At 46.5% G+C, this 26,562-nt stretch overlaps 1 protein-coding gene across 2 annotated transcripts in view; it reads right to left on the minus strand.

Moving 5' to 3' along the window:
* The window catches only part of NPC1 (NPC intracellular cholesterol transporter 1), a 55,459-nt gene that overhangs the window by 996 nt on the left and 27,901 nt on the right, over nucleotides 1–26,562 (minus strand). For both annotated transcript variants that reach the window (XM_066247523.1, XM_066247522.1), the window contains exons 9-24: nucleotides 25,246–25,472; nucleotides 22,831–22,931; nucleotides 19,315–19,417; nucleotides 13,433–13,622; nucleotides 12,791–12,973; nucleotides 11,971–12,085; nucleotides 9,861–9,988; nucleotides 9,624–9,764; nucleotides 8,005–8,094; nucleotides 6,946–7,136; nucleotides 6,326–6,441; nucleotides 4,838–4,967; nucleotides 3,325–3,525; nucleotides 2,167–2,398; nucleotides 1,268–1,381; nucleotides 353–515 (exon numbers count right to left, since the gene is read on the minus strand). In XM_066247523.1, coding sequence (XP_066103620.1) covers nucleotides 353–515; nucleotides 1,268–1,381; nucleotides 2,167–2,398; nucleotides 3,325–3,525; nucleotides 4,838–4,967; nucleotides 6,326–6,441; nucleotides 6,946–7,136; nucleotides 8,005–8,094; nucleotides 9,624–9,764; nucleotides 9,861–9,988; nucleotides 11,971–12,085; nucleotides 12,791–12,973; nucleotides 13,433–13,622; nucleotides 19,315–19,417; nucleotides 22,831–22,931; nucleotides 25,246–25,472 — 2,425 coding nt within the window. The remainder of the gene's footprint in view (nucleotides 1–352; nucleotides 516–1,267; nucleotides 1,382–2,166; nucleotides 2,399–3,324; nucleotides 3,526–4,837; nucleotides 4,968–6,325; nucleotides 6,442–6,945; nucleotides 7,137–8,004; nucleotides 8,095–9,623; nucleotides 9,765–9,860; nucleotides 9,989–11,970; nucleotides 12,086–12,790; nucleotides 12,974–13,432; nucleotides 13,623–19,314; nucleotides 19,418–22,830; nucleotides 22,932–25,245; nucleotides 25,473–26,562) is intronic.

The raw sequence follows: 26,562 nt of genomic DNA on the forward strand, positions 1-26,562 counted from the left end.
CTCCAGCACTGCTGGGCCGGGACCCTGCTGTCCAGGCACTCAAGGTCCCCCATCTCAGCAGGGAGGGATGCCGCGCCCTGACCTTCACACTCACTCACGGCCTCAGGGCCTTCCTTGTTCAGCAGACAAGTCAGCCATCCAGAAAAATGTTAGCAGTTTTCTAATGAAGGGATTTGGACAATCATGAACTCTCTAGATAGGATTTTTTTCTCATAGAAATTTTTTTACTCAACTGATCAAATGACTAATTAGTACAAGTTCAAATACTTAAAAACAATGCCTGAAGATACCATAATTCTCCATTAGTAACATACTTCCTCCATCCCACTTATTTAAAAATTAGAACTCTTACCTATGTAACTGAGTAAGACAGGAAGGAATACCAATCCGTGAGTGGCTCCTAGTAAGACCATAGCTAAATACATCCTGAAGTAAAATATCTGGAAAATCTGAGATTTGGCAAAGGCCAACACCACAATCCCTCCAAATTTTGTAAGTGTGATTCCACTGAATACCTAAAAGAAGAGAGGTGGTGTTGGAAACTGCTTTTATCACCCTAGTATAATGAACATTTCCTAATACAGGGGTTTCTTAATAGTCAAGGTCAAGAGTCATGGGGGACTGAACGCCAGCTTTCAGAGTTCCTGCTAAGTAGTAGTATGTTCTACTGAAAATTGTTTTATTTGCTGCTGCTGAGCCTCAAACAGCAGCATAAAAGGGTATTCTCAGGGTTAAAGCTATGTATTCTGCAGATATACTTTTCTGTCTCAAACTGAGATCATGTTCTCAGTTAAAAATTGTATTAATTATCTAAAATTGGCATAAAACAAGTTTTTGTTCCTCTGTAAAAGTGTTATCTTTAGTGGTAAAGGAATTGGTTGGTTGGCTAAGCCAGGATACAGAGCTGAGCCCACGAGTCTCCAGACGTCAACTACACAGTGCTCTCTGGGCTCCTGCTCCTTCAACACATACAGCGGGCTCGTGTTTTAAATGGAAACGGCTTTCAGCTCTCTCAAATCCAACTTCTCTGTTCCTCCTGCTCTGGCCGAACTGCCTCCTACAAAAGGACTCACCAAGGGGAACGGCTTGAAAGGATTTCAGAATATAATATAGTTATTTTGTGAACTGTCTGAAAACTCCTTAGGAGCTGCTGCTAGACAAGGGATAAAAACTCTGTTTTTCCTACTAAATTTTAAAGTTCCTTCTGAGAAACACCAACTTCCTGGGCTGGTCACTTTCCACTGAAACTTCTGCCCCAGCTACTTACGGAGCTGCCCATGTGGGAGAGCGCCTCTTCCGCCCGCTCCACGCGGCTTCCCTTTGCACTCAGGGTGAAGGCTCTCGTTATGTGGCTACAGAACTCCACGGAGATGCCACAGCTCTGAAAGAGAGCTGGTTGAAATCATAAGCAGCCGCTCCTTTCCCAGGGCCCCCGTAGTGGTAGAGGTGCCCTAAACACCCTCTTTGACACATACCGTAAAGCCCCAGCACACCAACCCAAATGCACCAGGGACCTTGTGGGACCGTCCAGGCGCAGCGCCCATTGCTCCATTTTATACAGCATCTTTGCCTTTACTAGGGGAGCTGCTGAACTTCTTAGGTTACCCCCGCCCTCCACTGGTCACCCCCGCCCTCCACTGGTCACCCCTGCCCTCCACTGGTCACCCCCGCCCTCCACTGGATACCCCCGCCCTCCACTGGTTACCCCCGCCCTCCACTGGTTACCCCCAGCACACTATCATCGTTTCTGAAGTAGAGCCTCAATACCACTCCACCTGAAGCAAAGTTCATACTGGAAGTACAGATGTACTGTTTCTATTTTCCATTAATACCTTCTTAAATGCTCACATCTCCAAGACTGACTATTATGCATCTGGCAATTGCATGGGAAGCCAAAGATGTTTACCGGTCAGAGAATTCCATCAGGGATGGAAAATAGCGACCATCTTGCTGTCATCAGGCTTTTTTTTTTTTTTTTTGCAAACCCTTCAGAATAATAAAAGGATCCCTATGTTGACCATAAAATCAAGTTTGTGGCTCTATGTAACCCCCCAGTCTCACCTTTCCATGTGTACAAAGAACAAGAGCCAGGCTTAGTCTTTTACCCCCAGAAGCAATTCCCACTAAGTGACAGGAGTTTGGGGCCAAATGAGGACCTGGACTGACCATGACCAAGTTGACCAGGGACACCGCATTGAGACTGATGCCCCACAGCCACATGACGCCAAACATGTTGACCAGGATCATGGCGATGGTGACACACAGGATCACAGCAGCCCACAGCTCACAGCCCAGGAGAACCACGGTCACCAGAAAGATGGCTCCCAGGGACGTGCAGAGGTTAAAGACTGTGTCTTCAATAATAGTCAGGTACTGTTCGTAGAACACATAAAACACACTAGAGAGGAAGGGAGAGGTTGTTAACAGCTCGTTCTCACTTTCAGAAGCTGTGTTTCCCTGGCCTCACAGCAACCCCATGGACGCACTCGGAAAGGCCCTGTGGAGAAGCCTCCCTGCTGTCTGCAGAGCACGTCCACAGTAACTCAGCTGGCCCCGTGACTCTCCACCCACACCCAGAGGAACGCTAGCCACGGTCCAATATGCGTATTTCATATAAAGTTCTTGTCCACAATCCCAATCTATTCTACTTCATAGGCATTTACAAAGACTGGTCCATGGTATTTTGACAAAACAAGTCCTACTTTCTCCTGAGAACCACCTCAGGCCGAATGGGTCTGTGCAGGGTCTGAGAACTCACCCGCCCGCCCCTCCCAGGAACAGGACACCCGCTCCAGACTCCTCCCACAGGGAGAGAGGCTGTCCCCTGCCGGCAGGGGACAGGACTGCTTAAAGCGAGCTCACGGGTGAGAAAAAATCAGGAAACCACTTGTTTTCTACTTTTCTATCGTTTCCAATTCAGTATTCCATATATAATATTTTTTATACAGAAAAAATTCAGAAGCAATAAAGAAAAAAAAAAGCCGCCCTGCAGGCACTGTCGCAAGCACGCAGCAGCCCGGGTCACGCCCAGCCGCTGTCAGGTGCGGGCAGAGCCTGCACGGAGCCTGCCCTGCCCCCGTGCTTTTCGCAGTGTGTTCTCAGTGTGGGCCTTGGCCCAGAGACTAAGCTTAGTCCCTCCAGAACTCGGACCTCAGCAGGTGCTCTGACCTGGCCCTCCGTGCCCAGGTGCCATCCTCTGCACACACTCGGAAGGTGCTCGTGAAGGAGGAGGTGCTAGAATGAAAGCCGGGCACCGGCTTGCCCGCGGGAGCCCCAGGTGTGGGCCCTTCCCTAGAACACCCCATCTGTACAGTTCACACTTACCTGTATGGGAACACACGGTGACTACTTCCGTCCTGGCTCATGGTTTTGGTGATGTTACCAGCAAGGAGGCGGGCTTTCTTCATGGCGTCAATGAAGTCAGCAGAGGTCTGAAGCACGGTGTGGTAGGTCATGAAGTATGTGGCTCCAACACCCGTGTCATTGCCAAGGATGTTAACTGCTGACCCATAAGCAGCATGTCCCCTGAGAGAAGACTCAGTGGCATCAGAAAGACCACACTTTGCAAAAACCAGAATGTGAACACTCAAGACGAAGTGAATCATCTGACCCTGGGCTCAGAGGGCAGACCAGCTCTGATCTCAGCGACAGGGCACCCTCTGGAAGGGACCGATGGTGAAAGGTTCGCTTCTTCTCCCCCATGCTGGCTTTTCCTCACTGCTTGTGGTTTCTTTGGTGTACATCTGCTCTAGTTTCTATGCCGAGCTCTGCTTGCAATCCAGTGTTTTCCTACAGTTTGCTGGGCAATGCTGTGTAACAGGAAGTGGGGAAGCGCAGGGCCCTGGCGGAGACAGCCGGGAGATGGCCTCTGGGCTGGCCCTGGCCACGAACAGGCCGTACAACCCTGGGCAACGTTACTGAATTCAGGCTGCAGTATCGTTCCCTACAGAGGGGTGTACCAGCACCTACTCACAGGGCTGCGTGACGAGTTAGTGAAATGAGGCTGCGAGGTGCCTGGCATGATACTGGCACGTAGGAGTCTCCCCCAGACTGATGGCTATTGCTTCATAAAAGCGAATTCACTTGGGCTTGTTTTATGTAGGCCAAAGCATTCAGTCTGCAGACGGCCCAGGATGCAAGATTCATTCCTGTTCTACTTTTAGGGAGAGCCCTACCACAGTGCCTAGCATAGGTCTCAAAACACAGGCATGATCTGTGTGACCAATATATGATGGGACTCAGATCAAATTATGTATTCTTATAAAAAATCAGGGATGTCCAGGGTGTACCTGACGTAATGTGGACACTCATCTTCCTCCTATAAAAGCTTCTGAATCACCCCATCCCAGTGATTCCTATTTCTGGGCCAGATATCCTGCTTCCAAGGGTAACTGGTTGCCCGCTGGATGAACAGGCTCATAATAATGGGCCCAAAATAATCTAAACTTGAATCTAGGGTGACATCATCAAAGCAGAGATGCTGCCCCATACACCCATGGACCCAGCGGAACAGACCAGTTCACATTCTGAAACCCACGTTCCCCTCCCTCCACCAGAAACCGGCACAGGACTCTGCACCCATGCAAACGGCCAGGAGGGCCGGGACACACATGCGCCTAAGAGACGAATGCTCAAGCCAGGACGCAATCAGTTGGAAATGAGTTGTTGTCTTTACAGGTGTTTTAGAGGTTTCTTGCTTTCACAGAAGAATGAAGAAAGGATGAGGAGGAGGTTGGAAGGAGGCCCTTTCCCACACAGCCTCTTCTACACTCCAGCCCTCTCCAGGTTTCCAATGCAAATAACACAGCTGCGCCCCCAAAGGGTTCGGGACACTTACCCTTTGCCACACTTGAGGTTTGGGTTATCAGAAAGGAACATGGGCAGGAACCTCATGAAGTCTCCACCCTGAGGCCTCTGTCGGCCCTCTGGAGTCAGAGGCCTGCAGCGGACGCAGGCAGGGTCCACCACTAGCAGCAGCGTGCAGGGAGGAATCAAGGAGAAAAGAATGAGTCTCCAGATTTCATTTTAAAACATTTAAAAATACTGTTAAAGAAATGAGGCAAATTCTTTTCCTCAATCTTTTTCCTCCAAAAGCTTCAAAATGTGTGATTTTCATAGTCTAATATATTTAAGATACCATCTTCATCTTAGGCAGGCTATGAAAGTTGTCTCCCCCAAAGCAGGCTGGAGGATAACCTCAATAGGTATTATCAGGGCCCAGAGCTTACATGTTTCCATCAGGAAACTCTAGGATAACCTCAACCCGCTTACGAAACCAGGGCAATAGCAATGAAGGAAAGCACACCTATGAGAAGCTATGGCCAATTCCAATTAAAAGGCAATCTGTGTCAGGCCCTGGCCAGTTGGCTCAGTGGCAGAACATCGGCCTAGTGTGTGGACGTCCCGGGTTTGATTCCTGGTCAGGGCGCACATGTGAAGCAACCACCTGCTTTTCCACCCCTCCCCCTCTCATTTCTCTTTCTTTCCTTCTACCTTTCTCTCTCTCTCTTCTTCTCCCCTCCTACAGCCATGGCTCAATGAAGCGAGTTAGTCCTGGGCACTGAGGATGGCTCCATGGCCTCTGCCTCAGGTGCTAAAATAAAATGGCTCCAGTTACAACGGAGCAAGGGCCCCAGATGGGCAGAACATTGCCCCCTACTGGTCTTGCTGGGTGGATCCCAGTCAGGGGAGCATGTGAGAGTCTGTCTCTGCCTTCCCTTCTCTCACTAAAATAAATAAATTAAAAAAAAAAAGGTAATCAGTGTCATCAGGAAAAGATCAGAAAATCTCAAACTCTGAAAACCATAGTCCACTGACTCGGGCCTTGTTTAGCCGGCAGTCCCGTGGGGTGGGGGTAGGGGCGAGAGTGGAGACAGGAAGGCAGTACTCCTCAGAGTGAACAAATGAAGAAGGTAACAATAACAAAGAGAACAAGAACCAGTGCTGGTACAGAAATAGGTATAAATGCAGGTGAACAGCACATGATTTTTAAATTATAATGTTAACAGGTTTTCCAGAGAGCCTGACCAGGGCGGTGGCACAGTAGATAAGAGTGTTGGCCTGTCCCAGGTTCAAAACCCCAAGGTCACCAGCTTGAGCACAGGGTCGCTGGCTTGAGCCCAAAGGTCACTGGTTTGAACAAAGAGTCACTGGCTCTGCTGTAGCCCCGGTCAAGGCACATATGAGAGAGCAATCAATGAACAACTAAGGTGTCACAACTATGAGTTGATGCTTCTCATCTCTCCCTTCCTGTCTCCTTCTCCCTAAAAATTAAAAAAAGAATTTCCAGAGAAAATGGAATGAGTGAGAGAAGGAGGGGAAGTACCTGAAGCATTGCAGAATTGGTCAGTGCTGTTGTAGATCCTGCAGCAAGATGACTGCGGCTTGACCCAGTCAAAGTAATCATCAAGCCAGGATGAGGGGGCGAAGCCTATTCGGGTGCTGGAAAGAAGGAGACAACTAATTAATTACTGGCTTGTCCCACAGGTGAAGGCTTTCGTTACAACCCCTTTTTTGGAAATCGAAATTCCTTTCTAAATTTTAGACTGTGGCTCAAAAGACAGATTACATGAGCACTTCAAGGGAAAACCCTCAAAATATAAGGTGGTAAATCAGTTCTTTACAGGTTTTGCTCAGGTAAAGCTAGTTTCAGCATACATTCTGAAAACACATTTTGGAAAAACCTATGTTCAGTGAGAAACTGCCGGCTTGAGTTGCCTCTGGCTGGGTGCTCCTCGGCTCGTCTCACCGCAGCGCGGGGCGCCCCTTGGCCCAGCCCAGCCCGCTACAGCGTGGGCACCCCCTAGCCCGGCCTGCTACAGTGTGGGCACCCCCTGGCCCGGCCTGGCCCGCTACAGCGTGGGTGCCCCCTGGCCTGGCCCGTTGCAGTGCGGGGCGCCCCTCGGCTCCGCCCGTCCCGCTGCAAAGCGCGGCACCGGTACTGACTAGTTGTCCAGCTGGGCCGCGTCGAATATCTGCTGCACCAGGGAGTCGTTGTTGCAGCCCAAGCCCCCGCACACCATGTTCTGCCCCAACAGAGAGGTGTAGTCGTGCCCCTCCTCCACGACGAAGTAGACAGGTGGGCCTGCGTGCAGGTACTGGCTGAGGGACCGGAAATAATCCGTCACATAGGAGTCCTGAAAGGAGACCCAACCACAGGACAAGGTGTGAACATTCTGATGGTGCCCAGGTGACATGTGGACAAATAAGCATCAGGAGGGCCCCAGGAGGCTCCTGGCCAAGAAGACTCCAGCCCAGATTCAGGGTTCCCCACACAGCTGCTCCCCACTCACCACCCTCCTGGTCCCTGTAGTAGGGGGGCACCGCACCGGGACAGGCCTGGCAGCTTGCATTCTGGCTGCACTGAGAGCTGTGAGGAACTCAGAATGCCCAGGCCCACAGGGCAGGGTTCTGCAGCAGTGCCCTGACACGGAGCACCCCACGGGGACACGCCTGGCTGCTTGCATTCTGGCTGCACTGAGAGCTGTGAGGAACTCAGAATGCCCAGGCCTACAGGGCCGAGTTCTGCGGCAGTGCCCTGGCACGGAGCACTGCACGGGGACAGGCCTGGCTGCCTGCATTCTGGCTGCACCGAGGGCTGTGAGGAACTCAGAATGCCCAGGCCCACAGGGCCGAGTTCTGCGGCAGTGCCCTGACACGGAGCACCCCACGGGGACACGCCTGGCTGCTTGCATTCTGGCTGCACTGAGAGCTGTGAGGAACTCAGAATGCCCAGGCCCACAGGGCCGAGTTCTGCGGCAGTGCCCTGGCACGGAGCACTGCACGGGGACAGGCCTGGCTGCCTGCATTCTGGCTGCACCGAGGGCTGTGAGGAACTCAGAATGCCCAGGCCCACAGGGCCGAGTTCTGCGGCAGTGCCCTGACACGGAGCACCGCTGGCACCTGCACTTACAAGCAGGTACTATCTTGAAATATCTGTATGCAAGTTTTGAAAAATTTATTCACCATTGGCTAAATAAGTTAAAATTTAAAAAAGCATCTTACCTCTGGCATTGAAAGAGACTGGTCCAATCCAATTTCTACTTTGTTCAGGACTGCGATGCTGAAGGACAGAACGCCCACAAATACTGCGATCTGGAACAGAAAGTGAGTTACAAGGTGGCATTTGCTTAGTTACAAGGAACCGAAGAACATAAAATCTTCAGCACACAGATTACAGGAATAATCTAGATTTTCCCACAATGCCCTATATTTAGCTAACAATATTAAGTAGTCAATAAATGTTACATATTACTCTTACTACTATGGGAAACTAATTTATGTTTGTGTTTTTTTTTATAGAGATTTTCTTTTTTATTAATTTCTTCATTTTGAGAGAGAGAGAGAGAAAGGGAGTGAGGAGCAGGAATCATCAACTCCCATATGCACCTTGACCTGGCAAGCCCAAGGTTTTGAACCGGCAACCTCAGCATTCCAGGTCAATGCTTTATCCACCGTGTTACCACAGGTCAGGCTTAATTTATGTTGTTTAAGTAGAGAAGTGATAGATGATCACTATTGGCTATATCCAGTACATGAACTATAAAAACTCTTGACTAGTTGCAGAGGACCAGAAACAGTGGGTGGTGCAGGGGATTGGGGGCGGGTGGTGTGTGTGCGGGGGATGGGGGCGGGCGGTGTGTGTGGGGGAATGGGGGCGGGCGGTGTGTATGCGGGAATGGGGGCGGGTGGTGTGTGTGCGTGGGGGGATGGGGGCGGGCGGTGTTGTGTGGGGGGGATGGAGGCGGGCGGTGTGTGTGTGTGGGGAGATGGGGGCGGGCGGTGTGTGTGTGGGGGGGATGGGGGCGGGCGGTGTGTGTGTGGGGGATGGGGGCGGGCGATGTGTGTGTGTGGGGGGAATGGGGGCGGGCGATGGGTGTGTGTGCGGGGGATGGGGGCGGGTGGTGTGTGTGCGGGGGATGGGGGCGGGTGGTGCGGGAGGGGGGAGAATGGGGGCGGGTGGTGCGGGGGGGGGGGAGAATGGGGGCGGGTGGTGCGGGGGAGAATGGGGGCGGGTGGTGGGGGGGGAGAATGGGGGCGGGTGGTGTGTGTGCGGGAATGGGGGCGGGTGGTGCGGGGGGGGAGAATGGGGGCGGGTGGTGCGGGGTGGGGAGAATGGAGGCGGGTGGTGGAGGATGGGGGAGTGTACAGCAGAGGGTGGGGGGTGTCACTATAAAGGGACAGCGTGAGGAGGACGACTGTGTTAATGGACTTCATTGCAGTGGTTGTTATATGAATCTTCACATGTGATGATATGACATGAAACTAAATTCACATGTTGTACCAAAAGTCAAATTCCTGGTTTGGGTACTGAACTGCAGTTATGTAAGAGCATGGAGGAAACTGGACCAGGGTACCTGTGTCCTCGCTGTACTGCCTTTGCATCTTACTGTGCACCTATCATTTCAAAATAAAAGACTTTAAAAACTCTTGCTTATATTGACTGCTAAAAACTAGCTAAAAACATTTTACATATTTGAGCGTATCTGCTTTTATGGTTTTGTATGTATAGGTAAGAGCTGTTAGGATTGCCCCCCCCACCCCAGGCTGTCTGATTCTTCGAAGGCATGTGATGAAGCCTGAGCCGGGGAGAGAAACAGGAAAAGCCACGGAGAAGCCCATACCACAATGGGTCGCACCCAGTCCTTAAGCAGAAGTGGAGAATAGCAGTTTCTGAAGAAGCGAAACAAGAGGCCCTCTGAGACCTGGCTGCCTGTCCCATCCTCGGGATCTCTGACACAGCAAAGGATGTCCAGCCTGTTTCTCTGGGGGACAAAGAAGAACAGAGGTCATGCCCTCTAGCTGCTTTAGCTAGACTCTAGACTCAAATGAAATAGGCTGTAATCCTGGTAACAACTTACCTCTTGACGCTTAATGTCTAACCCCAAGAGACTCACAAAACAGGTAATCTGCAGAAGGAAGTCGATGAGGACCGCCATCCCGGCAAACAGGGAGAAAGTGTGAACGGCTGGCATCACTGACAAGGCTCCTGCAGGGGAGGAGAGCTGTCATGCCCACTGACAGCAAAGGCTCTGCGGTCTCAGTCCTGTGTCCACACGGACACAAGGAGCCATGACAGGCCAGACCTGTACGACTTCCTCCACCCACCTCCCCACAAAGGATGCCGCAAAAGTCTGTGGAGGTCACACCAGAACAGAAGAGTCTTTTTCAAAACGGTGTCAGCCTCACTTGAGTTAAAAATGTAGGTTGCTGGGCCTGGCCCCATCCTACTTAATCAAGGAAGCTGGGAATTCAACCCCAATTCTTATGTTTAATAGGGTCTCTCAGAAAATTTATGCACATTAAAATTTGAAAACCATTAATATAGCCATTTCTTATAGCACCTTTGATGTTCACTCTAAGACGGGACAGGAACCTATGGCTCGCGAGCCAGATGTGGCTCTTTTGATGGCCGCATCTAGCTCGCAGACAAATTATTAATAAAAATATTTATAATAATGTTAAAAATATAAAACTTTTTCATGTATTACAATCCATTCATTTCCTACCGCTCATGTTCATGGTTGCAGGTGGCTGGAGCCAATCACAGCTGTCCTCCGGGACAACACCAAATTTTTATTGGATAATGTGTACCGTACACGGGTCATTGTATGGCTCTCATGGAATTACATTTTAAAATATATGGCGTTCATGGCTCTCTCAGCCAAAAATTTTCCTGACCCCTGCTCTAAGAGAACAGTCTTTTCCATCTGGTATTAGATCACCAGTATCAGTCTCTCTCAGTTTATTTTCCACCAGATGAGGGCGCTCAAGCCAGAAGCACAGGTCTAAGACTCGGAAACTCAACTCTGGCAGCTCAGGGGCCACATATAGCCTGTCTGGCCCATATTATAAACCCATTTCAAAATTTAACAATATTTTAAAAATAAAATAAGGAGTCAATATTTAACAATAAAATTTTGATTCACAGTGTTGCTTGAAAGAAAAAAATTGGTCCTGGCTCCTCAGGCCAGTGGCACACAGCTGCTTCCTTCCGACGGCACCTGCACACTCCCACTGCCGCAGTCCTCCAGTCATGCCAACCCTGAGGGGCAGTGTCAGCTGCTATTATCATCACACTCACACTGGTTTTCTTACAACAGACGTGGAAAGAGGAAATAGGTTTTTTTGTACTCATTAAAAAGGAACTATAAAGGCCACAGGTTTCAAGAACATTGCTTTACGGAAATGAAAAATAATACACTAATGGTGTGTCTGTGTTGAAAGGCTACCACCCAGGACATTCCTGCAATGGCCCTGTGTGACACAGTGGCCTGAGTAGGCATTTCTGTTTGTGATCCATGGATTGTGTCTTCTCTGGACTTGCTGGCGACTCTAGTTCAGCCTCCTCTTCAGAGGGTGGGGTCAGTTTTTCCTTCCTACACGCCAGAGAGGGGGGCAGATAGCCCCACTAGTAAGACGGGCTAATGTCTCCATGTGAAGGAAATGCAGGTGTGCTGGTTCCCGGGCCAGCTTATTCTGGCTCCTTGCACTGAGGTAAGATCCAAAGACCTCTGCTCCTCAGCGAGGCTGCCTCCCCAGGGAGCTGTGTGTGCGGAAAAGGAAGACTGCCTATGAGAACAATGCTAAACACCTTGCAAGCTAATGCCTGTGCATTTTGGAGCTGCTGCTACCAGTGTTGTTGTGAGAAGGGTGCTGTGGCTATGCAAGAATGCCATTTCCAAGTGTCAACATTTGCCATGGGTGCCAAAAAGGGAAAACGGCAGGGAAGTCCTCGGGATCTGGACCACAAATGTCAACATTGTCCTGAAATAATGTGAGAAAGAAGAACTTGCTACATGACACCCAAGATACTGCCATCAGTTTTTCTGGTGGTCCACTCTGATCCTTTCCAGTTCTAGAATAAAGCTCAAGAAAGGAAGAACACAGGGAGCATATTCAGACACCCAGGCTCCTTCTACTCCCAGGCTTAGCAAACTATGACATTGGTAGAATGCAAAGAGCAGTTACCTAAGAAAAATGCTATCGTCTCTGAAAAGGATGACAGGAACATACTAGGAGCCACTTCTCCAAGGACCCTGCCCAGCTGCTGGTCCAGGGTTTCCCCTTGAAGACGTTCATCTCTCTTAAAAAAAAAAATTAAACATGCAACATTAAAATACCTCAGTAACAACACCACCTCTTTGCTTCTCTGTATGGACAGTAAAGAAAGTTGATCAGTGAGACCTACACATTATATATAAACTGTGGTAGGGGACCTGTAACATCTCATGCTAGTTCATTCAGTGTTTCTGCCTTCCTGAGCTAGGAGACGGGAAAGGTTCAAGGGACGACTGGATCATCTGATGAGGAGAATACACTGGAATGCAGGCTGCAGGTGGCTGGGCCCTTAAGTGACATCCCACGAACATGCCACACAGTGAGGACTATCAGACAAGGGGACTGTGTGAGAGCCAACTGACTGAGGCCATTTTCTACACCAACAGGTTCTGTATTGACCTTTTGTCCTGTTAGCGGCCCCTCTGACAAATCTTTCATTCTTCTACACTATGTGGAGCATCCTTTTCATAGCAGCCGTAATATGTGCACGTAAGCTGCACGTATTCAAAACCACACTCTCGCTTTATATCTGTTCCGCCAACCAGAGAGAGGCGTGGATTTGATTCCAAAACGGCCAGAACAGGTGCCAGACACGAAGAAACATTCCAGAGGAAAGGAAACGGCGTCCTCGTTGTCCACACTCAGCAAGACTCTGCATGGAGCCACACAGCCATGAGTGGAGCCCAGTACCTGGTCAGCTGCCACGTTCAACGAGAATGTGGAAGTGTACCTGGTAGGTCTGGACCAGAATGAAGATGTTGTCCACCCCAACAGCCAGCACCAGGAATGGGATGACTTCGATCACGATGAGGGTGAGGGGGATGCCAGCGTAGCTGAAGATGCCCAGCGAGCACGCCACCGAGCTCAACACGATGAGAATGCCCGCGATGCCTAGGGAGACTTTAGAATCCACCTGAGGGACGCAACAAGGACACGTCGTAGTTAGTGTCCTGCATCCTGTTATTTAAAGGTCCTCATTTCTACCGCTTCCCCCGGGCACAGCTAATCTGCAGCTAACATAACAGTACAATTCCCAGTTTGAGAAAATAAATAGTAAATTGTCTAGGTCTTTCCAAACTATATTTTATGAACTTCCATTCTTAGGTGATGAGGAAGACAAATCAGAAAAAACTGGACCATGTGAAGAAATTTTAAGCTGAAGATAAACCAGAAAGTTGAAACTGAAGAAAACAGATGCAACAAGTGGGAAATTTACATACAGCTAAACCACAGGGGAATTTAAGGCAGTTTTGAACATAATAAATTAAGTAGAGGCAAAAACATGACACATGCTGTACACTGCCATTTCTAACAACACAGATATACACACGATCCACACTTACACGCGCGCACACACACACACCCCACTTACCAGAAACCTGCCGCAGCTTTTGATGTGCCCCAAGGCTATGGAAATATACAGGAACATGACAGCATAGCTGATCACCACAGTGAAGACATCACTGTTACTCTCACGATTCAGTTCATCTCCAATACTTCGTTCAGCAGTGAAAGAAATGGTGAGATTTGGATTCTTGTAGTTTTTCACAAAATTAATAAACCTAAAGAGTAAGAAGGATTTTATGTTTTTAGGTAACTTAGTGAAAGCTAAGTGAGGAGCTTCTTCCCAATCTCTGTGACACAGTGAGACAGTTCCAGGCATGGTGAGTTTTCTACCATCTAAATAGGTTTTAGAACAAGTTTGAAAGCTGGCTCATGATCTCATTCCTTTTTGCTAAAAAATATTTCTAAATGAAGTACTGTATATTATAATAAAGATATATGCTCATGAAATAAAATTTAAAAAGTTGATCTACAGATTTAATGCAATTACTATCAGATACTGACTGATTTCTTTGCAGAAAAACCATGTATCTATGGTCATCTAATTTTCAATGGGGTGGCAAGACTTTCAAATGGGGAAAAGAATAATCTTTTCAACAGATGATCTGGGATAATGGACAGCCACATGCAAAAGAAAGTAGAACTTTCAGCTAACACCATATACAAAAAGGAACCCAAATGGATCAAAGACATTAATGTAAGAGCTAAAACAATAAAACTCTTAGAAAAACAGGTATAAATCTCCATTACCTTGGATTAGCTATGACACAAAAAAGTACGAACAGCAAAAGAAAAAATAAATTGGACTTGATCAAATGAAAAACTTTAGTTTCAGAGGACACCATCAAGAAAGCAAAAAAACCAAGTCAAAGAATGGAGAAGATACTTGGAAATCATGTATCTGATCAGTGACTTGCATAATACATAAGAATTCTTATACTTCAATAATAAAAATACAAATTGCCCAGCTAAAAAATAGGTAAAGGATAGGAATAAATATTTCTCCAAAAAAAGTTATACAGATGGCCAATAAGAGCACGAAGAGATGCAGGAAATCATTAGTTACCAGGGAAATGCAGGTCAAAACCACAATGAGACACGCTTCATACCAACAGGGACAACTAGGATCAAAAAGCCAGATATTAACAAGGGTTGACAAGGATATGGAGAATATGAAACCTTGATACACTGCCAATGGGTTTGTAAAATGGTGTAGTCACTTTGGAAAAGTCTGGCAGTGCTTCAAAGAGTTACCATATGACCCATCAATTCTAATCCTAGGTATATATCCAAGAGAAATGAAAACATGAGTTCACACAAAAACTTGTATACAGATGTCTATAGCAGCATTCTTCATAACAGTCAGAAGGCAGAAACAACCCAACTGTGCATCAGCAGATGAGTGGATAAACAATGTGGTTTATCCACAGGATGGAACTTTACAGAGCCAGAAAAAGGAATGAAGGACCGACATATGCCACGACTTGGATTAACGTTAAAAACATGCTACATGAAAGATGCCAGACACAAGACTTCACATATGATTCCATGCAGAAAAAAAGTCCAAAACAGGAAAACACCTGGAGGCAGAAAGCCAATTAGTGGCCACGCAGGGCTGAGAGGTGGGGGAATGGGTGGCGGTGACGGAAGTCTGGGTTTGCTGCCTGAGGTAAAGGAAATGTTCTAACATTGGCTTTGGTGATGGCTGCACACATCTGTAAACATGCTAAAAGCTACTGAATTGTATACTTAATATAAACAAGTGAAATGTATGATATATGAATTACTTCTCAATAAAGATTTTTTTTTTTTGTATTTTTCTGAAGTTGGAAACGGGGAGGCAGTCAGACAGACTCCCGCATGTGCCCGACTGGTATCCACCTGGCATGCCCACCAGGGGGCGATGCTCCGCCCATCCGGGGCATCGCTCTGTTGCGACCAGAGCCATTCTAGTGCCTGAGGCAGAGGCCATAGAGCCATCCTCAGCGCCGGGGCAAACTTTGCTCCAATGGAGCCTTGGCTGCGGGAGGGGAAGAGAGAGACAGAGAGGAAGGAGAGGGGGAGGGGTGGAAAAGCAGATGGGCGCCTCTCCTGTGTGCCCTGGCCGGGAATCAAACCCGGGACTCCTGCACGCCAGGCCGACACTCTACCACTAAGCCAACCAGCCAGGGCCTCAATAAAGATTTTTTTCTGGTCAAGATGGCAACATAGGGAAACACGGTACTCATCTTCTCCCACAGCCACATCAAAATTACAACTAGATTACAGAACAACCATCATCCGAACTGCCTGAAATCTAGCTGAACAGAAGTCCTACAACTAGGGATTTAAAGAAGAGAGCACATGGAGACGGGTAGAAGGGGCAGAGACCCAGAACAGGCTGGTCCCACACCATGTGTGGCAGTTTAAAATCGGGACGTTATCTTGGCTGTGGAGGTTCCCCTAGGAACGAGGGGTCCCAGCCCCACACCAGGCCCCCGGCCCAGGGTTCCAGAGCCAGGAAGATAAACTCCCATAACTTCTGGCTGTAAAACCCACAGGGACTGTGGCAGAGTGAGATGGAGGACTGCTGGGGCCCCTGGCACTCCTCTTAGAGGGCCCGTGCACGAACTTACTCAAACTCACTGCCTCTGAGCTCTAGCACTGGGGTAGCAGTTTAAAAGCAGTTCCTCCATACGGGGAAGAACTGAACTGCTTGGCAACAGAGCAAGAGCTAGAGTCAGCTTTCTGCCAGATCAGAGTGCTGGCAGAGGCCACTGTTTCTTATCTGAGTCTGTTGCTCCCACTCCCCCAACACACACAGAGCTGGCAGGTGGGCACCATATCTGAGTCTCCATCAACCTGGCTCATACTGTTTGCCCACCCAGGTGATTCCCTTAGACCCCACCCTACCCAATTTTTGTGCTCACTCAAGCCATTTCCAGTGGCCTTTCTGAACAAATGGCCTCTCTTGCCTAATGCTTCAGATTTTACTAAAATCTCTCAGACAAGCAGCATCTGGCCTCTGTATACCCTGTACCTCTTGCTAAGTGGCCCCAGGCCTGGCACCAGCAGTAGCCGGCCTTGTTCACAGTTTGGCCTCTCCTGGGCACCTCCAAGATGAGCACAAGTAACAGCCTTCTGCGCACTGCTTTGTAGCTTGTGCTGGTTAGCCCCAAGCAGGACACAGGCAGTCCTAGAGCCAGTGCACCCACTGGGCAGCTTCAGACCTTAGCAGATTACAACCCTACCAGATCCATGAGTGACACATTTAAGGGGTGGACTTGGTGAGCACCATTACACCACTGTAGCCTGTCCTCGTAGCTGATCACCTTAGGAGTTGATACCTCCCAGTGACACCAAAGCAATTAAGGCTCAACTACAACAGAACAGGGCACACAGCCCACACAAGGGTGCATTTGGAGCACCCAACTCAGGTGACTGGGGAGGCTATGCCACTGGGCCCTACAAGACACCTACTACACAAGGTCACTCCACCAAGTCTGGGAGATGTAACAGCTCTACCTAGTTCATACAAACAAAAATAGGGAACAGCCAAAATGCAAAGACAAAGGAACATGTCCCAAATGAAAGAACAAGAGAAATCTCCAGAAAAAGAACTAAATGAAATAGAGGCAAGCTATCAGAAACAGAGTTCAAAATAATGGCTTCAAAGATTCTCAAGAAACTTAAATGAGGACATTGAAACCATAAAAAAGGAACCAGTCAGAAATGAAGGGTACACTAACTAAAACGAAGAATAATTTATAGGGAATCAACAGTAGAGTAGATGAAACCAAGAAGCAAATCAGCAATCTGGAATATATGGAATCAAAAAACACCTGATCAGAACAGAAAAAAAAAAAAAAGGAACCCCCCAAAATGGAGATAGTATGAGAGGCGCCTGGGACAACTTCAAGCATTCCAACATTCGTGTATCATAGGGATGCCACCAGGAGAAGACAGAGAGCAGCAAATTGGAACTTTTTGAAAAAAACAATGACAGAAAACTTCTCTAACCTGGTGTTGGGCAAATGAGTTTATAAAATCTGTATTTTCTGAGTTTGCTCACTTTTGTTAAAAATGCCGCTGGGCAGCCACATGTGTGCTTACCCTCAGAGCAGGGCAGTTGATTACAAATTGCTGATTGCATTCCTGCTTGGGAGGGGCTATTGTTATACTAATGTTTACTGGAGGAGGGCTTTTCCTGCCAAAAAGTTTTGAAAAGAGCAGAGAAGGAGAAGAGGGAGAAGGAAGCCAAGATGGCACAGTGCTGAAGGAGAAGCCAGTTTGTGCAGAGAGAAGGGAGAAGTGTGAAGATGGGGAACCAGAGGTGACTGAAACTGGTGGGGGCCTCTGGTTCTAGGAAAACACAGAGAAAATCCTGGTTGTGGAGCTGGAGAATGTGTAAGTGGCTTTGGGAGCCCTGTGTATATGTTTTTACTCGCCGGCCAGTGCAAGGCTAGAATAAAGGAATGGCCCACCAGCTTTTGGATCCACTGTTTTACTATCTGCCGGAATCTAATGTGAACCTGCATGTGAATGGCCACAATGGTGGCGGCTACTGGCCTTACACCGGGTGAAGAAAACAGACATACAGCTCCAGGAAACGTAGAGTCCCAAACAAGATGAACCTAAAGAGGTCCCAACCAAGACACATCAGAATTAAAATGCAAAGGTTAAAGACAAAGAGAGGAAGCAGCAAGAGAAAAGCAGTTAGTGACCTACAAGGGAGCTCCCATAAGACTGTCAGCTGATTTCTCCATAGAAACTTTGCAGGCCAGAAGGGAGTGGCAGGAAATATTCAAAGTGATGAAAAGCAAGAACTTACAATCAAGATTACTCTACCCAGCAAAGCTGTTATTTAGAGTGGAAGGACATATAAACAGCTTCCAAACAAGAAAAGCTAAAGGGGTTAATCACCACCAAACCATATTACAGAAAATTTTAAAGGGTCTTCTTTAAGAAGAAAAAAAAAAGATAAAAATATGAACAATAAAATGGCAAAAAATACATATCTATAAACAATTAAATCTGAAAGACAAAATAAATGAACAAGCAGAACAGACCCAGACTCACAGATAAAGAGAACACTTGTGCAGTTCCCAGATGAAGAGGGGTTTACGGGGTTTGGGGGCAGGGGTAAAAACGGAGAAGGGATGAAGAGGTACAGATGGTAGTGACAAAACAGTCATGGGGATGGATGTCAAGCACAGCACAGAGAAAATAGTCAATAATATTCTAATAACGATGTACGGTATCAGATGAATATGAGACTTATCAGGATGATCACTTAGTAAGTTATATAATGTCTAATCACTGGGTTGCATACCTGAAACTAATATAATAATGTATGTCAACTGTAACTGCAAAGTAAAAAATGATTTAAAAAATAAAAAATTTAAAATGTACTTAAAGTACACTATAAAGTAAAAAGTCAAAGTCCCTTGTCCTCCTCAGAGCTCTCTCTATTCTCTAGAGGCCACAAACAATGATTTCCTGGATATTTTTTCTAAGCATGAAAAGCATGTATAGACATATTTACTTAAACATGCTGACTGCAATTTTTATTTAATACCTCTTGAACCATTTATTACCTATCTTTAATGACTGTGTAATTTTCCACTGTACTTATCCCTTACTAATACTATATTGTATGTTTAGCTAGCTCTCAGTTTTTGCTGTTAGAAAATGATGCAAGAGAAATTCTGCATTATTATACTTTTGCATTCTTGTGTAGGGAGAGCTGTTTAAGCAATGTTTATAGGTAAATTTACTTACATATTTTTTTCTTAGCATCACTAGTACAAGTGAAAAGACATAACTCAGATCTGATGTTGGTTAGTTTAGCTGAGTGAAGTTTAGGTCTCTGTTAGTGTCCAGCTATCCACAAAGCAAGGACAGTTTGTTCAGACCCTGTGAGCAACTCACTCTCTTTCCCAGGCCTGGGCTCTCTGGAGCTTCTCAGTATCATTATAGTAATTATTGACAGGGAAGGTAATCACAAGGGCTGTGGCGTTATTGTAGTTTTGATCTAGAAAGAAAAATGTGACAAGCATCAAAAAGATTACAAGCAGGCAGAAAATTAGATATATACAAGGGGAAAATGACAAGACCGCAAACTGATTTCTCACTGGGGCTAAAGACTATATATCCTTGTGCTCTAAAAACAAAAAGAGGTTCACTTCAATAGTGACTCCGTAGAGTTTAGTTCATGAATAACAAGGACTCTTTGTCTGAAGTAGACACAGGTTATCACTCAGGAAGAGTGCGTTTTTACTTGTTATTATTACATAGCACATGCATGGTAAGAATTCCAAACAGAGCAGAAAGTTGTTCAGTGAAAAGTTTCTTCCCTTCCTTCATTTCCTTTCTATTTTCTTAGCCTTCCCCATCCTGTGACCACCTGTAACTCTTTCCAGAGACACTCCATAGATGCTCAAGCAAACACATATATTCTTCCCTTTTCCTTCTTTTATACAAATAGTAAACATACTATTCTGCACATTATGATTTTTTTCTTTATTTTGTATTTTTTTTTCTTCCTTTTTTTTTGCACATTATGCTTTTAAATTTCTATCTTGAGACATTTCAATCTGGAGATTTTAGTAAAGAGCTTTGTTATTCTTTTTTCTACTGCATAGTATTTTTAGTATAATTTAACCAATCTATTGTTGGATATTTTTACAATTTTGAAAATTATAAACAAAATTATTACAAGGAATAACATTATTTTTCATGTGTAAAATACATATTTGAGGAATCATTTCTTATAAGTATAATCACTGAATCAAAAACTTCATACATTTCTAAATTTGACAGATTCTCCCAAATGGCCCACCAAAGAGGCCACCCTATTTTTCTTTTCTTTTTTATAGCGGGGTGGGGGGCGGAGACATACAGACAGGGATTGACAGACAGGAAGTGAGAGAGAAGCATCAATTCTTTGTTGTGGCACCTTAGTTGTTCAGAGATTGCTTTCTCATATGTGCCCTGACCAGGGGGGCTACAGCCGAACCAGTGACCCCTTGCTCAAGCCAGTGACCTTGGGCTCAAGCCAGCGGCTTTGGGCTTCAAGCCAGTGACCATGGGGTCATGTCTATGATCCCACACTCAAGTCAGCAACCCTGCACTCAAGCTGGTGAGCCTGCCCTCAAGCCGGCAACCTTAGAGTTTCAAATCTGGGTCCTCAGTGTCCCAGGCTGATGCTCTATCCACTGTGCCACCACTTAGTCAGGCAACTGTCCTATTTTTTATTCAACAGAATATTTACACCTGACTAGGCGGTGGCGCAGTGGATAGAGTGTTGGACTGGGATGCAGAGGACCCAGGTTCAAGACCTTGATGTCGCCAACTTGAGCGCAGGCTCATCTGGATTGAGCAAAGCTCACCAGCTTGGACCCAAGGTCACTGGCTTGAGCAAGAGGTTACTCGGTCTGCTGAAGGCCCACGGTCAAGGCACATATGAGAAAGCAATCAATGAACAACTAAGGTGTCGCAACGAAAAACTGATGATTGATGCTTCTCATCTTTCTCCGTTCCTGTCTGTCTGTCCCTATCTATCCCTCTCTCTGACTCTCTCTCTGTCTCTGTAAAAAAAATAAAATAAAAATTTGCTGTTCCTATTAATTAAAAAAAAAATTTATTGTGACCACTTTTGTGTCAGGCATTATTTAAGTGCCATGAATACATCAGTGAACAAGAGAGATTATATGCACACTTTTTGCTGGAGTTTATATTCAGACTCCCATCAATACAGTAGCTTCCCCATGCTTTCACCCATACTGGGTTTTATCAAACTCATTTAGATCTTTGCTAACCTATTAGGTAGAAAGACTGAAGTGAGATACATTTAACTAATTGGGAGTGAGACTGAGCATTTTTTCTATATAATGAAAAGCCATTTACTTGTATTTCATATGGCTTCACTCACTTTTCTTCTGGGTTGCTGATCTTTTCTTTTTTTCACAAGAGCTCTTTATATATGAAAGAAATGTCATGTACTATTTTTTTTTTCCGTTTTGTTATCTTTTTTTTAACTTTATGATGTTTGTTCTTCACATCAGAATTTAAAACTCTCATGTAGTCAAATTCATCAGTGTTTCCTTTTGTGGCTTCGGAGTTTTATCTTGCTTAGACATGCCTTCTCCACTTAAAAATTATTTTTAAAAACTCCTGTAATTTTTTCTAGTCCTTTAATAGTTCCACTTCATGCATTTCAATCTTTGATCCATCTGGAATTTCTTTTTGGTGAAGCAATAAGGGAGAGAGCAAAATTTAATTTTGATGGCTGTGACGAGCCAATCAATGCCACCATCTTTCCCCACCAATCAGAAATGACATTTTATTATATGAGGCAGAGTAAAATTTAATTACAGACCAAACTTCTTGAGGAAGACATTTACTTGGCCTCTTTGTTAGGGTGGAGAGAAACCTGCTGAGCTGTCTGTAATCAGCTTCAGGTGTCTACGCTGTCACAGGAATCATCACCTCACTGGACCCAGTACAACCTGTTCCGCGGTGTTATAGGACCCAGCAAAAGGCAAACCAACTGCCCTTTGTACCATAAAAGTGTCTGAATTCTTTTTTTTTTTTTTTTTTTTCATTTTTCTGAAGCTGGAAACAGGGAGAGACAGTCAGACAGACTCCCGCATGCGCCCGACCGGGATCCACCCGGCCCGCCCACCAGGGGCGGTGCTCTGCCCCCCAGGGGGCGATGCTCTGCCCATCCTGGGCGTCGCCATATTGCGACCAGAGCCACTCTAGCGCCTGAGGCAGAGGCCACAGAGCCATGCCCAGCGCCCGGGCCATCTTTGCTCCAATGGAGCCTTGGCTGCGGGAGGGGAAGAGAGAGACAGAGAGGAAAGCGCGGCGGAGGGGTGGAGAAGCAAGTGGGCGCTTCTCCTGTGTGCCCTGGCCGGGAATCGAACCCGGGTCCTCCGCACGCTAGGCCGACGCTCTACCGCTGAGCCAACCGGCCAGGGCAAAGTGTCTGAATTCTTAACCAATTGGTTTAGAAGAAAAAGAAAATCCATCAGCTACCTTTTTCCCCCGTATCTCTCACAGTATCTCTTCCCTGTTACCGATGCTCTTGACCTGAAGTCCATGAATTCAGCTGGGGTTCTGAAGATGAACTTCTAGTGTTTCAGGACCTCCCAGAAGCTGAACAGCACATTACGTGGATGTATACAATTACATTATTCTAGGGACATGTCCTTAGCTCTTGACAGCTTCTTAAGGCGTGACCCCCCAAAATAGGTAACACTGTCCACTTTTTTTAAATCCAGAAAAACAAATCCAAACCAAAGGGGACGTTATGTTTGGGATTTAAGAGACAGAAAATTAATAAGAGTGCTCAATTTATGAAACCTTTATGATTACCATCTATTAATAACAGAAGCAAGACTATTGAATCTAATAGGAAAAGCAAAAGGTTCTCTCACTTACCATCATAGCCTCCTAACACAAGCCAGGGGAACACTGGGCCACCAAACGTACCCAGGCAAGGGTCCTGGAGCAGACCGTTGTCATTCAGAGAGGCAGGAGCCCTGCCAAGAGGTTCAGAAAACAGGTTCCATCAGAACAAGCCTCAAGATGTCAGAGACCGAGATGTTTACACAACTAACAGTTAATCAGGCTACCCTAGTTTTCATTCACGTATTCAACAATATTTACATATTCTAAGCACAATGTGGGTCCTGAGTTTCCTTGGGTGAATAATTCAATACAGTTCAGCATTTGCCTTTGGAAGCTCAGAATCACTGAGCGAGAGGCAGGCAAATACTGCATGATGTGACTCTACCACACGGTGCCTGATACACAGAGGAGAGAGCAATAGAGGGGGAAAAACTGTCACCAAAAAGAGGAGGCAAAACAGGACCAGATCTCTGAGGTCTAGGGAGAATTCCCCCGGGACGGAGAAGTGAGGGTGTTCCATGCAACTGCAACTTTGGGGGGGGGGAACAAGAACAGGCATGTGGGAGAGGAGAGAGCAGGAGCGTGGCAGTCTGCGGAACAAGAAGTCCTGTGTCTGAGCACGGGGTACCCATGAGCGGAGACCTCTGTGAGAGAGACGGGCCCAAAAGGGACAGACAATGAAAAGGATTGAATGCCATGCTCAGCAGTCTGGGTTTTTCATTCTGTAGACACCGGGGTCAATTAGAGGTCTGGGAGAAGGATAATTAGAGGCCTGGGAGAAGGGGCCACTCGCTGTTTTACAAAGATCACTCTAGAGGCAAAGTGGGAGGTCTGCAAGAGGAAAAGAAAGGGGAAGCAGGGAGACCAGTCAGGTTTGTGCAATGACCCAGGCAGGGACAACCAGGAGTGCACTGAAGACAGACAGTCAGTCAGTGGGGCAGGAATGAGCATTTCAGGACAGACCATACGCCAGAATTCTGATCCGCACTTAGGGAAGGTCTCAAATACACTCTAAACCACCACTCTTGAGACCCAGGGACGATGCCATCAGGCCTGCAGGTCAGGTCACCTGCTCAAGGCAAACAGGTGACAAGGTGGGCCCAAAGCTGGTTCCCTTGCTCCCACGGTCTGACCCTGGCTCCACATCACAGATCTGAGAGTTCATCCAGAGGGTAAAAATCACAAAAATTGCTTGAGGGAGAGTACCCCACCATACAGGCCAGGAGTCGCTGACAGGGTGTCCCACAGCTAGCTGAACCATGCCCTGCTTAGATGAAACTCAGGTCTCCTGCGTCTCCCCCACCAAAACACTTTTATGATTTTTATTTTGTACAATAGAAAGTAAACAGTTGTTTTTCCTTAAATATAAAAATTATGTGACACTAATTTTCTTTCAGACTGTCCATGGCTCCCCTCTACCATCTACCCTGTGGAAAATGCTGGTTTAGGGAACATGGGTACACACTTTTTGTTTTATGAGACTTTTTAGAGGTGACCTCCTTGAAACAGAGTATATACAGCCCAACCACTACAGTGTCACAGTCTAGTAACAAAAACAGACAGATCTTAAGGTCACCAAACCAGACAAGGAAGTCAGCACACTCAACTCTTGACATGTGCTTAGTTGAAAAATGCACTCAAAGGTGGCAAAGACTAAGTTCCCATGACGAGGAAACAGCCATGATGTGATTATTTGACTGGTTAAACAACTGTCTCAGGTCAGGACAAAGGGCAGGGCGCTTAGAGATGGCAGGCCCATACACGGTAAGCCACGTGACAAGTCTAAGATCACCTCACAGGTCACCAAGCACCGCTTCTCTGTGACTAACTGAATTATAAACACACTCTGCCCAGCTAGACATGTCTCCTTCAGGAAGCAGTTTCCCTGCCCCCTGCTCCACAGGGGATGCAACAGATTTTAAAAACAATTCCATGTCATAATATAAATTTGTATTTGAAAGATAAGAAAAAGCACTATAGGTATTTATTATTGTAAGAAACCAGATCAAAAAATTTAGGGGGTGATGTGGTAGATGAAACTACAGGTTATAGATTCAGGCATAAGTTAAAGGCTGCGAGGTATGTGCTCTTCCTCATTATATGTCACAAAAGCTCCACCCCAGGGCCTTTGGACCTGCTGCTCCATCTACGTGGAATACTTTTCCTCCAATATTTACGGGCTCCCTCCTTTCCTTCCACTTTCAGCAGGTCTCCACTCATCTAAAGCAGGCCAGCCAGTGCCCCCTATCTTCTTGCCTGGTTTTATCTTACCTATATCTCCCATCTCTACCTGGCATTACAGCATGTATCTATTTGTTCATCATCTGTCTCCTTCCATAAGAACATCTATTAGCTCACTGCTGGGTCTCTAATACCTATAATTGTGTGTGGCCACAGCAAGGGCTCAAATACTGGTGGGACAAATGAGTGACTGACTGCACGTACCGAACACAGTACAGAAAGTGCGTGTGGTAATCCGCGTACACAAAGAAGTCATCCCCTACTTTGTGGTCCAGCATGGAGTGGCTGTTCTGGAAGTAATTCAACACACTCATGATGGTGCAGTTCTCGTTATACGGTGAAAGAGGAGCCAAGCAGATGTCCTGAAGTGTCACAGTCTCGTTGTTATAAGATGCAATAATGTTTTCAATAGCTGTTTGTAAGTCAAGAACCTGAAAGAAGATACAAATCCAGAAACACATCAGGACCACTATTGTGCCGAGGAGACAGAAAATAAAAGAGTTTTGCAGGGAAAATCCCTCCTGAGATGCAGACAGAACTAAGGCATACTGTGGTCAAGTATCTGATGACACCAAAGGCCAACTCTTAGAAAACAGCAAACTGAGGTGGAGACCCTATTTCAAGGCTTTCCAGAGATGGGGAGGTGACACCATTACCAGGCCAGAGATCAGTGTAGAACACTCCCTTACCCAGCAGTGACCAGCAGGGCTGGAGGGATACTGAGCTAATTTGCTGGTCTTCCTGACATAGCCCCTCACCACCACCAACACCTGCTGCCTTGCTCCACACTATGATTATTTATGTATATTCTCATATTTTCTAATAGAGAATACACTGCAGGAGGTAAAGAACTGCTGTGCATCTTCTGCAACAAGTTGGGGAAAAACTACAGCTGTCACTGGTGGGGAAAAGATTCTATTAAAGTCTTGGAGCCCCTTCTGATGTTTTTGAAGACATCAGACTTTCTGTAGGCAAGACCAACATTTAAAGGAAAACCCATGCAGTTATGTAACCGTATATTAAAAAAGAAGCGAGATGCAGTTTATTCAGATACTTTTCTCCTGGGCAAGTGTGATGGGGGAGAACAGGATGGATCTCACCCCAGATGTGCCGCTCACCCAACACAGGCAACACCTTCACTTCTGCAGGTAGATCAGCAATGACCCAGTAGGTCCTCCCTAGGTTACCAGGATAGCACCAGAGGCTTCAGTCCTTTGGATTCTAGCATATTACTTTGCAATTACCAAGGAAAAATATTTATAAATTCCTAAAGTAAATTATAAACACAGTCTGCTTCAATAGTTGAGAAGGGCTCATCTCAACTTACAGAAAGAAGCAAGACCAGCCATATGCAGTAAATACAAAAGCAGTTTACAGCATATATATATATATTTTGTGTGTGTGTGTGTGTGTGTGTGTGTGTGTATTTTTTTTCTGAAGCTGGAAACGGGGAGAGACAGTCAGACAGACTCCCGCATGCACCCGACCAGGATCCACCCGGCACGCCCACCAGGGGCGACA

This window comes from Saccopteryx bilineata, chromosome 11 (assembly GCF_036850765.1).
Source record: "Saccopteryx bilineata isolate mSacBil1 chromosome 11, mSacBil1_pri_phased_curated, whole genome shotgun sequence".
NCBI lineage: Eukaryota > Metazoa > Chordata > Mammalia > Chiroptera > Emballonuridae > Saccopteryx > Saccopteryx bilineata.